This window comes from Xenopus tropicalis, chromosome 1 (genome assembly GCF_000004195.4).
Source record: "Xenopus tropicalis strain Nigerian chromosome 1, UCB_Xtro_10.0, whole genome shotgun sequence".
In the NCBI taxonomy this organism is placed as follows: domain Eukaryota; kingdom Metazoa; phylum Chordata; class Amphibia; order Anura; family Pipidae; genus Xenopus; species Xenopus tropicalis.
Genome location: NC_030677.2, coordinates 182221516 through 182235835, shown reverse-complemented (window position 1 = coordinate 182235835; position 14320 = coordinate 182221516). Strand labels below are relative to the sequence as shown.

General features: G+C 42.0%; 1 protein-coding gene across 2 annotated transcripts in view; it reads left to right on the top strand.

Annotated features, from left to right (window-relative positions):
- The first annotated feature begins 268 nt into the window (after positions 1–268).
- fam151b (family with sequence similarity 151 member B) overlaps positions 269–14320 on the top strand; it is a 28109-nt gene continuing 14057 nt past the window's right edge. The window contains exons 1-3 of one of the 2 annotated variants that reach the window (XM_002934814.5): positions 273–1013; positions 5103–5228; positions 6680–6833. In XM_002934814.5, coding sequence (XP_002934860.1) covers positions 920–1013; positions 5103–5228; positions 6680–6833 — 374 coding nt within the window. In that variant the 5' untranslated portion in view covers positions 273–919. Of the gene's footprint in view, positions 1014–5102; positions 5229–6679; positions 6834–14320 lie in introns of both variants that reach the window. The other variant, XM_004910803.4, reaches the window with a different exon arrangement.

Genomic DNA, 14320 nt, shown 5'->3' with positions numbered 1-14320 from the left:
GGTTCCACAGGCACAGCCATGGAGGGGAGTTATGTTAAGCCTAACAACATGCAGCAGCAATGCAGAAAGTGTGGAGGAGAAATGCATTAGGGGAGTCATTAGGGGAGTCGCACACCTGACTCAGCAGCTGTAAACCATAGCAGCTAAGCTGTACCTAGCACTCATGAGCTGTTTTGGTGTGAGAGCATTCGGGAGCAGGTCAATACCCAAAAGTTTTGTAGCTCCATTGGAAAAAGACAAATGACCCCTACCCCCATTCAAACTGAGTGAAGGTGCAGGTTGTGCTGTACTCCCTCTCCTAAGATTCCCCTCATTTATGGCACACTGATTCCTTGTGTTTCACAAAGGCAGTCTAATACCAGAATACTTCGTTATTTCCTTTCGGGGCCAGTCCTAGGCAGTTTGCGCCCAATCAGACCTGCACCATTGAAGAAACAGGGAGCTTTTACTCCCCCTCCCCTCCACCCACAGACGTTGGAACAGGCAGGGAGGCGGGGGCTGTTACCAGCACAGAGGCTAACTAATTCTAATTGCTCTCTCTCCCTGCTAAGCTGCTTAAGTATACCTTCTCTCCCAGTAGGAGGGCTCCTTTCTCACAGGCTGTGTGTGCGATTGGATGGTTTGCGGAGCATTAACTTTGACCCTCTGCACTCGCCGTCCCGTCCTAATACACAGCCCTGTGTGAGAGGAGCTCTCAGTTCTAGTAGATAAGATATACTTAACCCGGTTTAATGTAAATAGCATTCTGTGCACAGCTTTTTTTGTACTGGAATCAAAATGGGCAGGAAACATATAGATAACAGATAATGTGAGTTAGAAACTACAGCAGAAAAAAAGAGAAGGTTGCAAAGAAGGGAGGAATATTGATAAAAAAAAAAAAGAAATACATATAATATAAAGAAAAGGACAGAAGAGCAAAATGGACCAACTGCAATTTAGCACTTCATTAATAAATGACCCTTGTGGAATAGTGGAAGAAAAAGATGAGCGCGCGACTGCGAAAGAAAAGATAAGTAAGCTACAGCCATTTTATTTGTATTGTTTAAAGCTGTGGGCCTGTTCCCTGGTTGTGGTGCGGCATTGCTGCATTGGTTGAACTGTACCTTATTTTATAATCTAGGGATCCCCCAACCTTATATACTCATGAACCAAACTCACATGTAAAAAGTGTTGGGAGCTTCACAAGCATGAAAATGTTCTTTGGGGGTGCCAAATAAGGGCTGGGATTGGTTATTTGGTAGCCCAATGTGGCCTGCTGGCCTGCAGGAGCCTCTGATTTGCCAGTTACACAGGGTTTTATGCAACTAAAACTTGCCCCCAAGTCAGGAATTCAAAAATAACTCCCTGGTTTGGGGGCACTGAGAGCAACATCCAAGGGGTTGGTGAGCAACATGTCCCCAAGCCTAGTTTTTTTTTGTTTTTAATCAGGGGAAATTCTGAGCTTTTGGTGCCTGCCAAGTGAGCTGGAAACCGATCTGGCAACAAAACATGGAATAAATACTGATCATTTTGCAACTGACTGTCAAAATAGGCCCTGGCATTTCAGGTACACAGAGGCCCACACCAGCCCAATAAATAGTGACTGTCTATGGCATCTTACAGCAGCCCCTCTGGCATTTACCAGAATCCACTGATTGCCAGTCAGGCCTGTTTGCAGCTCTCTATCCTGATTAGAAGGGGGGGCACATGGGACATAACTATTCAGTTAGTTTGCTTTTAAACCGGAGTACTCAGATGAGGATCAAAAGCAAACTAATCCATGTGGCCCCCTTACAAAGTTGCTGATTGACTAAGGTTTAAAGCTACAAAAGAGGAAATGGTTTTCTGGCTATTATATTAGACATTTCATTGAGTCCAGCCTTTATAGATTACATTTTTTGATAACTATATTAGAAACAATTTTTATTTTTTGCACAGCCTATCTGTTTTCCCAGTTTATTTTTACACTGAACTGTTCCTTTAATGTAATATTGCCAGGAGCAACATGTTGGTTGTATATGTGGTCTGTTCTGTGGCATCTATAAACAGTTTTTGCAATGTGAAGAGACATCCCTTTATCTTTTAGCCAGTTGCATCAATTTAAGCCTAAAGCTGGCCATACACACCCCGATAATATCGTATCATTGAATGCAGAGACACTAAAGCTTTTTTTTTGATTAAAGCTGGCCACACACGTGGCGATTTTCAATCTTTTGTACTACCACTGGTCGCATGAAAGATCATTCCAATCCACCACTAACGTTCAGGGCTGAAATGTCAGATATGGAGGTAGTAACAATATGATTTCTACCTCCTTCTGCCAATTCAGCCCTGAAGGCAGATTTTGCTCAGACGCCTTCTATTTTTTAACCCACCTGATCAGCGAGTCGACCAATATCAGCAGCCTCCTGCGATATCGGTCACCTCGCCAACTTGCCATACCGATATCGCAGGAGGCTGCTGATATTGGTCGACTCGCCGATCAGGCGGGTTAAAAGATATTGGAACGATCTTTCATATATTCGGTGCGTGTATGGCAAGTTGGCGAGGTGACCGATATCGCAGGAGGCTGCTGATATTGGTCGACTCGCCGATCAGGCGGGTTAAAAGATAAAAGGCGTCTGAGCAAAATCTGCCTTCAGGGCTAAATTGGCAGAAGGAGGTAGAAATCATATTGTTACTACCTCCATATCTGACGTTTCAGCCCTGAACGTTAGTGGTGGATTGGAACGATCTTTCATGCGACCAGTGGTCGCACAAAAGATTGAAAATTGCCACGTGTGTGGCCACCTTTAATCAAAAAAAAGCTTTAGTGTCTCAGCATTCAATGGGTGCTGTGTCTGAGGGCATGTTAAACCATCACCAAATGCAGGGCCTATGCATATAATGGGGGGGCAGAACTCGGGTAATGTAATACTTTTCTTCACAAACAGTGCACCTTTGTAATGAACTACTGATTCTCACCATGCCCACAAGTCTTAAGCTAAATTGAAATTAGTTTTTTAAAAGCGCAAACAGATTTTAATTTTGAAATGTCCTTTGGGGCTAAGCATGTTCTTTATTTGCCAGGGTGCCACAGCCATGTGTCTCATGCTCTGATAAACTTCAGTCACACTTTCCTGCTGAGCTGCAAGTTGGAGTGATAAAACACCCCCCCCCCCCAGCAGCCAATTAGCAGCACAATGGGAAGGGAGCAAGATAGCAGCTCCCAGTAGATATTAGAACAGCACTCAATAGTAAGAAATCCAAGTCCTGTTTGGGACTCCTCCAGTTTCATGGGTTAGGACAGTGCTGTCCAACTGGCGGCCCGCGACCCCCCTCTGTGTGGCCCCCCACCTGTCTGGCTGCTTTGATGGCTTACCTTTGAGTAAGCATTAAATGGTATCAGTACTGAGATTAACTGCCCCCCTGCATGGTTCTCACCTCAGATTCAGGCTGTAATCCCTCTGTATTGTTTAAAAATGTAATCCCCTGTGTTTTTCACACCTTTTAATACCTGCATTGTTCCCCCCTGCAGTGTTCACACCTCAGGCTCAGACTGTAATCACTCCCATTGTTCACTTCTTCACACCTCAGACATAGGTACTGTAGGCAGAGTATGGCACATACAGCCAGCATAGGGCAGGTAGAGTATGGCACACACAGGCAGCATAGGTCAGGGAGGGTATGGCACACACAGGAAGGGTAGGGCAGGCAGAGTATGGCACACACAGGCAGGGTAGGGCAGGCAGAGTATGGCACACAGAGGCAGCATAGGGAAGGCAGAGTATGGCACACACAGGCAGCATAGGGAAGGCAGAGTATGGCACACACAGGCAGGGTAGGACAGGCAGAGTATGGCACACACAGGCAGCATAGGACAGGCAGAGTGCTGCCTGTGTGTGCCATACTCTGCTTGCCCTATGCTGCTTGTGGGAGGTGAACCTGGCAGGGGTTTGTTGTGGGAGTTTGTTAGCAGTTGTAAATAGCCAATAAATGGTTCCTAAGGTGTGTAATTATGTACTGGGGGTTGCTCTGCTATCCACAGGGGAGGAGGAGGCATATGGAATTTAAGGGTATATCTTAATATGACATAATTCTTTCACATATGAATGATGGTTGATATCCCCACAGTAAGGACCAAGCATTTGGGATTTTGCTGTGCTACCACCATTGTGATAAAATAGGTGTGGTTTGAAGTGGGTGTGGTTTCAAAAAGGGGAGTGGTCAAAACTGGCTTCCATTAGCGGCCCTCCACCATGTATGCTAGAGAAATTCCGGCCCTCGGCACCGTAGAAGTTGGACAGCACTGGGTTAGGGGAAACAATAGGTTACCTGAAAGCAGTTCTAATGTGTAGCGCTGGCTCCTTCTGAAAGCTCAAGGCACTGAGATGGCGCCTACACACCAATATTACAACTAAAAAAATACATTTTTTGGTTCAAGAATACAATTTCAAATGGGAGTGAATTATTTGCTATGTAAATAGTGTAATTTAGAAATAAAAAGTACGCCATAAAAATAATGACAGAATCCCTTTAAGCTTGTCTGGAGTAGGGCTTTGTTTGCACAGTGGGCAGAAGTGGAGCAAAAAATGCCACACCAGTGTCTCTACAATGCATCCTGCCAGTATAGGGCTTTAGACATGTTCAGGGTCGGCTCATAGGTATTCTACCTTGGACAAGTTCCATGTATATAAGATTTACTTATCAAATGGAATCATGCACGTTGCTTCATTATCTGGGCTAGCCAGCATACCCCTGCTGTTTCTGTGGTCGTTCATTCCTTGATGCCCTGAGAGCAACCTTTCAATTTAAGGTGGCTATACACGTTACAATTACGATCTTTCCTGCAACCATCAGTCATAGGAAAGATCGCTTGTACCCTCAATTTATGTTCAGGGCTGAATCGTCAGTTATGGAGGTAGATACAGAAGGAATTCTACCCCTATCTGATGAGTCATCCCTAAACGCTTGCTTTTGTTCTGTCCCACCCCATCGACGAGACTCGTAAATCCACCATACACACACCAAATAATATCGGTGCATGTATGGCCGGCTTAATAGTATAAAAAGAAATCTGACAATGCAACTCATAAAACTGTACTTTTCCTACAGTCATATAACCTGTTTAATTACTCTTCAAGGGTCCTGCGATGAAAACATTTTGGATTATTTACTGAAGAAAGACCTAATAAAAAACAGAGATGGAGCAGAGGTCATTTGGTGTCATGCAGTTAACAGCAAGAGCAAACTAAATGAGGCTATACAGAGTAAGTGTATAGGCAAAATCCACCAAGCTTTTTATTTTTTAGTATATTTGTAAATAGTCTTGTTTTCTAATGTTATCAGAGAGATTACTGTACACACTCAGCCTATTTTCAGAAGTGCAATTAAATGCACCAGAACTTAATGACTTATGCTGCCAGTCAGGTATAAACGAACTGTGTCCCTACGTTTTTTCAAAAATGATTAGGTAGGTTTAGCTAATGGCATACTGGTTGGTTTCTCTTCTTGCCTACATACTACAACAGAGAAAAGTAGGTCCACTGCCTTCCCCTCCCTAAATGTGTGTGCGCTGACAAGCATGGGATCCAAATGGTTGGTGCTCACTGTAGGGGCAGGCAGAGTATGGCACACACAGGAAGGATAGGGATGGCAGAGTATGGCACACACAGGCAGCATATGGCAGGCAGAGTATAGCACACACAGGCAGCATAGGGCAGGCAGAGTATGGCACACACAGGCAGGATAGGGCTGGCAGAGTATGGCACACACAGGCAGGATAGGGCTGGCAGAGTATGGCACACACATGCAGCATAGGGCTGGCAGAGTAAGGCACACACAGGCAGCATATGGCAGGCAGAGTATAGCACACACAGGCAGCATAGGGCAGGCAGAGTATGGCACACACATGCAGCATAGGGCTGGCAGAGTAAGGCACACACAGGCAGCATAGGGCAGGCAGAGTATGGCACACACAGGCAGCATAGGGCAGGCAGAGTATGGCACACATAAGCAGCATAGGTCAGGCAAAGTATGCCACACACAGGCAGCATAGGGCAAGCAGAGTAAGGCACACACAGGCAGCATAGGACTGGCAGAGTATGGCACACACATGCAGCATAGGGCTGGCAGAGTAAGGCACACACAGGCAGCATAGGGCAGGCAGAGTATGGCACACACAGGCAGCATAGGGCAGGCAGAGTATGGCACACACAGGCAGCATAGGGCTGGCAGAGTAAGGCACACACAGGCAGCATAGGGCTGGCAGAGTATGGCACACACAGGCAGCATACAGTGACACAATGCTGGCACTGCTCATACAGTCTGAGGTGTGAACAATGTGGGGGGGGTGAAAAATTCAGGGATTAAAAGGTGTGAACAGTATTGGGGATTATATGTTTAAACAATACAGCCTGAATTTGAGGTGTGAACCATGCAGGGGGGCAGTTAATCTCAGTACTGATACCATTTAAACCTTACACAAAGGTAAGCAGTCACAGCAGCCAGACAGGTGGGGGGCCGCATGCTGCCAGTTGGACAGCACTCACTAAAGTATGCAGTTTTGCTCAAAACTTGCAGCATTAAAGAAGTAAAACAGTAATAGTATCTTGGTAAAGCTTAAAGGTTCAGTAGCTGAAAATTACTTTTGTACTTGCTGCATGTTCTAAAAAGTATTGATCCAAAACTATATTACTCTTTTTCATTTTTACCTGCACAGGTGATGCTCACATGATAGAGGCTGATGTTCTGCTTCGAGGAGACAATGAACCAATCATGGCGCACCCCCCAGAAACAGACAGTGACATTACATTGCACGAGTGGTTGGATCAGGTCTTTTCATCTGAAAAAGGCATCAAGCTTGACTTCAAATGGTATAATGTTAAAAAGTGCATTATGTTTTTAGAAAATATATGTTGCATACATGGAATAGTATGAATTAACAGGTCAGTGTTTGGTGTTGGCAAACTGTGATGAATGAGCATTAAAGGAACAGTAACATTAAAAAATGAAAGTGTAAGTGTATCATAGTAACTAAAATAATATGTACGGTTACCCTGCACATGGTTAAAGATGTGTTTCTTCCTTAGAAACAGTACTATAGTTTGTATAAAAAAAACTGCTGTGTAGCCAAGAGGGTAGCTTTTCAATTTGAAATAGGGCTAAATGGCACAGGTTACAAAGTAGGGTAACAGATAAAATCTGTAAAACATCATTGTATGCTATAGAGCTTATTGTTTATCTGTTAAATAACCTGTGCCTTTTCTCCATTTTTCCAGCTTGAATGGCTACACAGCAGCTGATTTATATAAACTATAGTAGTCTTTCTAAAGCAAGCATGTAACTAAACTAGTGCAGTGTAAAAGTGCATTATATTTTAATTACTTCAAAACACTTTTTGGTGTTACTGTTCCATTAAAAAAGCTTTCATATTTACCATGAAGTGATTATGGATTTCATTTTTGAGAGAATATGAAAAATTGGGATAAGACTAGACTGGTATGGTCTGTAAATTTCTCAAGGTACCTTGTGTAACCCTTTCTTGGCACATTCACTTAAAATTGGCTTTATTTCACAGGAGATATGTGTTCTCAGAGTAATTTTGATACTGGGAACTGGGAAAAGCGCAGTGCCTCCACCTAGTGGACACTGAGGAACACACCTCTAGGGGATTTCCACTAGGAAATAATCACACACGGGTTGCAGCAAAATCAAACTTTATATAACTTTGAAATAGAAAATAGAACAGTTTAGGGAGGACTGACAATCCTGTCCTGAGGAACTTGTGTGGGCTATCCACGGCTGGCACAGTCTCTGTACTTTGCCCAGCCCCAACTTTGATCCGGATAGACCCCAAACCCTTTAATCAGTTCAGTCCCTTCCCAAAGAGCTCTTAATTCCCCCCAGGTAGCGCTACCTGCCCCAGAGTACCTTCCCCACTGAAAAGGGTGGCTGCTCCCACGTAGCAGGTAACCAGGCAATACCTGTTCACTCAGGGGACACAATCTCAGAGTTCCACAGAGGACTTTATACTCCCTGGCAGTCCAGCAGACTTTTATACTTTCTAGTCTGAACACACACACAGTTTGTATTGACTGCTCACTCTGGGTTTCTATCTCTGTACTGGCAAACAACAGCAGGGGCTCCCTTTATACGCTGCTGGGCCCGCCCCTAGATTTTTGGCTCCAAAACTTAGGCACACCTCTCCCAGACGTGCACTGGGGCAGCCAGCCAACCGGATCCCTCCCCAGGCTGTAGCTAGGCTGGATGAGATCACAGACTGAGAAACAGGGGACAGGGTTCTCTGATCCCCTACACTTGTTATTCCACAGTCGAGCAATCTTGATCAAGTAACACACCTTTTCAGCAATAACTATTGGCAATTTATAAAATACATACAGGTATTGTGGCAAAAACGCGTTTTTTATAATATTTATCCTGCCCTACCAAATTAGAGGCAGAGAGTTTCAAGCTGGCATTGAATTTGCTTGCATTGAATTATTGGAGCAATATTGAGGGTATAAACTGCACCGGATCTAGATGGATGCTTATGTCCGGTATTTAAAACTTGTGACCTATCAGGAATGAGTATATTTATATCTATATTCCCACCTAGGCATTATTTACAATAATCATTCATAGTATTTTGTTAGATGCTTTGGGGTGGGGAAGCAACCCCTGAACCAACTTTTTAATGTTTTTTTTTTTTTTCATTTTTTTTTTGTGTGGAAGAAATAAAGGGTATCATTTATATTTGTATTTATTGTGTGGAAATGCCCCTAATAATATGGTGGCCACACATAATATATTTTTAGAAGAATTCAGGTAAATATTATTTATCAAATCTTTACAAAAATTCCTTTTTACTCTGTATAAAAAATTGCTTAATATCAAATACCACGGGGCTTCTGTGGTTTTATGAATCAAAGTGGTTTTAATGCATCAGATGATGAAAAAAAGTTGGCAATTCTATTATATAAGTCAGTAATCTTCCTTTTCATAACACAAAATGTATATAACTTCATACTCCAACAGAAAAAAACAAATTTATGTTTTATATGACCTGTTATTTATATTACCTCAGTCATCTGAATTTGGGCAGGACAGTTCTGGGTCACAGATCCCAAAGGCATCAAGGCTTGTATATCAGGGCTATGTGAGGGCAGATCAAGGCCAAATTGAAATGTGATTTAATATATCCCAATTTTTCATTTTTAATTGTTGGCAGGTATAAATTTGTATAGCTGGGTAAACTTACTGCAGGAACCCAGAATACTTGCACAGTATTTCAAAAAATACTATTTTTCTTTATGGCACAGACACAATAAGACCACAGGAGGACTATGGGTAGTTGTGGAAGGCAGATTATTGCAAGACCATAATCAGTAAATAATAAAAGCATAACAATAGCTGAACCAGACACCAGGCAGTAACTCATTTGTACAAGCTAGGGCAAACAAAGTAAGAGCAAAATAATGAGCTAGCCCAAGAATAATGTTAACATATTATACATTTGTTATCTTACAATTTACTTAAATGACAAAAGTGCTTTCTAAAAGCCGCATTGCTATGATCATAGGACCGTACTAATTCTCCCCTGTATCTTTCTCTCTTAGCTTTTTTTGTAGATGGATTAATGTCAGAACAGCCAGTCACGATAGTCATAACGCCTCTTGTCTCACTATCTCATATCGAAGAGATGAGGATTTTGTTCCTTACTTTATTAGGAGGCAAGAAGAATTTGGTTTGGGCTGATTGCCATAGTGAAACAAAATCTGGGATTTAAGAGAGCTCTCTCTGAGATAATCTGAGTTCCTTTTTATAAGCGCTTACAGAATGCAGCTGAAACAGGGTCAGGAAGCCACCTACAGCTTAAAGGAATACTGTCATGAGAAAATATGTATTTTTAAAATGCATCCATTAATAGAATTTCTCCAGCAGAATCCTGCCTTGAATCCATTTCTTAACAACGCAAACAGATTTGTTTTATATCTATTTAGAGATTTCACATGGGGCTAGCCATATTCTTTATTTCCCAGGGTGCTTACAGCCATGTGACCTGTGCTCTGATAAACTTCAGTCACATTTTACTGCTGCGCTGCAAGTTGGAGTGATATCCCCCCAAGCAGCCAATCAGCAGAACAATGGGAAGGGAGCAAGATAGCAGCTCCCAGTAGGTATCAGAATAGCACTCAATAGTATGAATGAAAAAACAAGTATTTTTGCATAATGAAAAAACTCAAATTCTAAGCTTTTTCTGGTATTCACCAACTATGTTTAATCTTTTCAAAGTAACTTGTAATTGTCATTAAAGGCAGTATTTATGTGTCCCTTTCTCTTCTCTGGTTTTGACTCTTGAAACAATGTACTAGGTCAGTTTACCGCCTGGTCTTTTAATCAGCTAGCTTCTACTGCACTGATTCAGGAGTCAGAACCAACTGTACAGAAAATATAAAAAGGCAGACAGATATTTGCAATTGCAGTTACATTTATGAATGACTAAAAATGGGATCTATCACATAAAACTAGTTTACCCCACAGCGCCTATGGGCTGATAGAGCTCACAGTTCAGATGAGTGAAACAGCAGTGTCAGTTGAAAAATGTGTGATCCGTCCTACACTGAGTTCCTACCCCTGTTGCAGACGGCCATGCAGGCCAGACACACATTCAGGGAGACACGCATTCACATACATTAAGGCCCATCTATCAACATTCTGATTCTAGGAGATTCTGAAACCGCAAAAAAACTCATTTTCACCATTCAAACCACCAATGATCTTTATTAAAAGATCCGAAAATAAAATACAAAAACGAGAAAACCGTGAAAAGAATCCGAATATGGATACGAAAACGTTTTTTTTTATAAGAATTTTTGTGCACTTGCAAATTCTAAAAATGAATAAACCTCTAAAACCACAAATTAAATATTGTGGGACAGCTCCCATTGACTTCTAAATGATGTCACCAGCTTTTAGATGGCAAAGTTTTGTATTCGTGGCTTTTAATTACATGATTTAGAGTAATTATTATAATTTACGTCTTAGTTCTAAAAAATACAGTTCATGAAAACGATCAAAATACAAACATTACTAATTGGGCCCCTAGTTTTCACCTGAATGCCAGGTCAGAAGCATATTTATTACAGTGTGGAAGCCAACAGTAACATTTGCCCATAGCAACCAATCAGATCTTTGTTTTTGTTTTCTAACTTGTAGGTGACAGTTAAAATCTAATTGCTTATTAGGCAACACCACTGACATCATTGTTTGGCTCATCGGCATTGGGTTGGGGGACAGTTTTTATGGGATATTTGAAAATTACTTATCACCAAATTTTCTTTCCATTTGGGTGGAAGATCCATTTGTCCTACTTGGTAGGAAATGTACCAGAAGCGTGCAGGGCAATGTGGGATTTGGAGTCTTGGCTTCAGAACAGCTGCTTATTTCTACATTATTCCTGTATTGTGGCCAACTGGAACAAAATAGCTAAGGACAGACAGACAATGCTTTTCCCTTGCAATTTCCTTTACAAATATCCTAAAATAATTATTGGAAATTTGCTTATAGTTATGTTTTCTTTTATTATGCAAAAATTAGTCAGGTGGATGCCCTCTTTCAGTGCCAATGAAGATACAGTGAAAGCAATGTCATACATGTCACAAGGTTTGCAGCATTTATTGGTCACCTTTTTGAAAGCAAACTATTGTTTTCACTGTTTGTATAAGATTACGGAGTATTACAATAAGAAACAATACTAATTATGAGTGTAAGCAGGAATGGTTTTATAGTACACTATGCCTATGATTCACCCCCCCATCAAATCCCAGTGCTGCCAAGTGAGTCATCCAAGTGTAGCTGCGCTCAGAATTCTGCTTCCCGGTAGCACCGGGGTCGTGTGATTTAGTACAGGCTGAAGCAGCCATGACAGCCTAACAATTCTTCTTCAATTACTTCTTAAAATGAGCTTTCAAGCTGTCAGCACTTTAATGCAGCAATTTAGATTAGTTGAATATGCAATCTACACCAATTACTACTGCTTTGCATTTCTAAAACAGAGTCAATAGACTATTTATCCACTTTCCTATGAGGATGACGAGGTCAAGGATTCACTAACCTCTGATATTTTCCTCACCGCTACCAACCAACCTCAACCAAAAAGCCACACTTTCCCTGCAAATAACTGAACCAATTTACATAATGGCTTTGAGACGAGAAAGGCAAATTTTTATTACAGCAGTAATCCATGTTGGGTTAATAGTAAAGTGGGTGTACTACCGGAATATAAACACTTAGATATGCCAATTAGCAATTTCTGTCTTAAATTAGAGGTTGCTAAGTAGTCTGTATAAAACACATTCAGGGGCGTACCGAAGTGCTGCCAGGCCCTCACACAAAGGGCTCTTGGGAGAGGCCCAGTGCACGATGAAAACTCTACAGTCTCCCTTCCATCCCCTCTCGCATGTGTGCGCTTGCTGCCTTCCCAAGTGGCACGCACATCCCGAGCAGAGACGCCCATGATCTTAGAAGAAATGTGGCAATAGAGGGCCCGCTTCCTCAATAGTTACAGCACTAAACACATTGCAGTCAAGTCTGTACTGAAAAAAGTCAGTGCAATTCATCATGTTTTTACAAACAATTCAGCTGCCCCTCATTTGTGTAAGTTAAGGTGGCTGTACACGGTAAGATTTGCTCGTTTGGCTAGGTTGCCAAATGAGCAAATCTTTCCTCTGATATGCCCACCTTGGGTGGGCTTAGGGCCAAAGTATTGCATTGCAATGAAGTTGGGGCAAGGACAACATCAATGAGCCGATGTGGTCCACGAACTGACAACAAATCACGACAACATCTGGACAATTTTTGGCCACATATCAGTTGGGGAGGCCTGTCGAAGGGCCCCATACTTGGGTAGATAAGCTGCCGTGTTGGTCTTAAGGACCCGAATCGCCAGCTGAAATCTGGCCGTGTATGGCCACCTGTAGACAGAATTTAGTGTGCTATACTGATAAGCAGTTGCTGCAGACAGGAGTCCCACCATATTTGTTTCAAAGGGTATAACATTATTTGTTTAGCCACAGAAAGTGAACAACAGTAGCATCAGGGGCAAGCCTCCTTTTATCCACTTTCTGTTACTGAACAAATGGGGTAATATCCTTTGTAACAAAGGGAGTGCAATGTGTTTCTTTAGCAGTTTTACAGATTAATGGTACACCAGGCGTCTAGGGAGTTAATGCACCTCATGGATATTGCTGTGGGAGAGCGTGTGTGAGAGAGACTATATTGATAGGCACAATCCTGCATCCATTTTAGTGCCAAATGATTGCCTGCCTAGCGTGTTGCACAGTGTAATACATAAGCTTATGTAGTATGGTGTCTGGTGCATGGCGGTTGGCAAGACAGGTTATGCCACTTGTCCAGTTTAGGGGGCATTTTTGGCTACGACATAAATTATTCTGTAAAACTGTAGTCTGTGCTGTTTTGGGGACACTATAATATCTGTATGGATTCAGGGGAAGATTTTTCATTCATTTTTGAAGGCACTTGTGCTGCTGTCCAACTTAAAATGACGAGAGAATTTGATATAGCTGTGCTACATTTTTGGGCAAGTTTTCTTTTTTAATTGACTGAAATACGGTTTGTTACATCTCTGTTTGACAGAGAATCGACATAGTATAATTCTATTACACTTTAGCCCAGTTATGGAGTAGTACATTTCATATGAATCATAACAAAAGTGGTGTAAAGGTGATACCTTTATTGTCTAATTAGGATTATAATCACAGCAAGCTTTCATAACATTTCAGTTCTACTCCATAACTTCAGGCTTGTATCGTGACTCTTATTTTCTATATATAGACAGTATATTTTGTTTCTATATATACAGTATAGTGTGAGTGGGCCCCTAAGCTCAGTAAGTGACAGCAGCACAGAGCATGGGCAGGGAATCAGCAGAAAAGAAGATGGGGGGCTACTGGGGCATCTTTGGGGCACAGATCTTCCCTGTTAAAGGGCTGGGGTTGCCTTGGGCTGGTACAGAAGTTGGATTCAGCTCTCCTTTAACTGCAGTTTTGAAATTTCATACTGACAGCTGTCTGACTTACCACAGTCCAGTGGGGATGTGGCCTGCTAGTATATCAGGGGTTTTATCCAAATGGTAATTTCTTAAAGGAAAGTCATTTTGGCATTTTACTGCCAATAGATTTGCCACATTAGTGCCACCTAAAATGCTATATTTATTCTGCAGAAAGCTTTAACATACCTGAGTAAAGAGCCCTAGAAGCTTTCTCTGTTTGTTTAAGATAGCAGCTGCCATTTTAGCTTGTTCCTCATAGCTTCCTGCTGCAGCTGTAGCTGTTATAGCTCA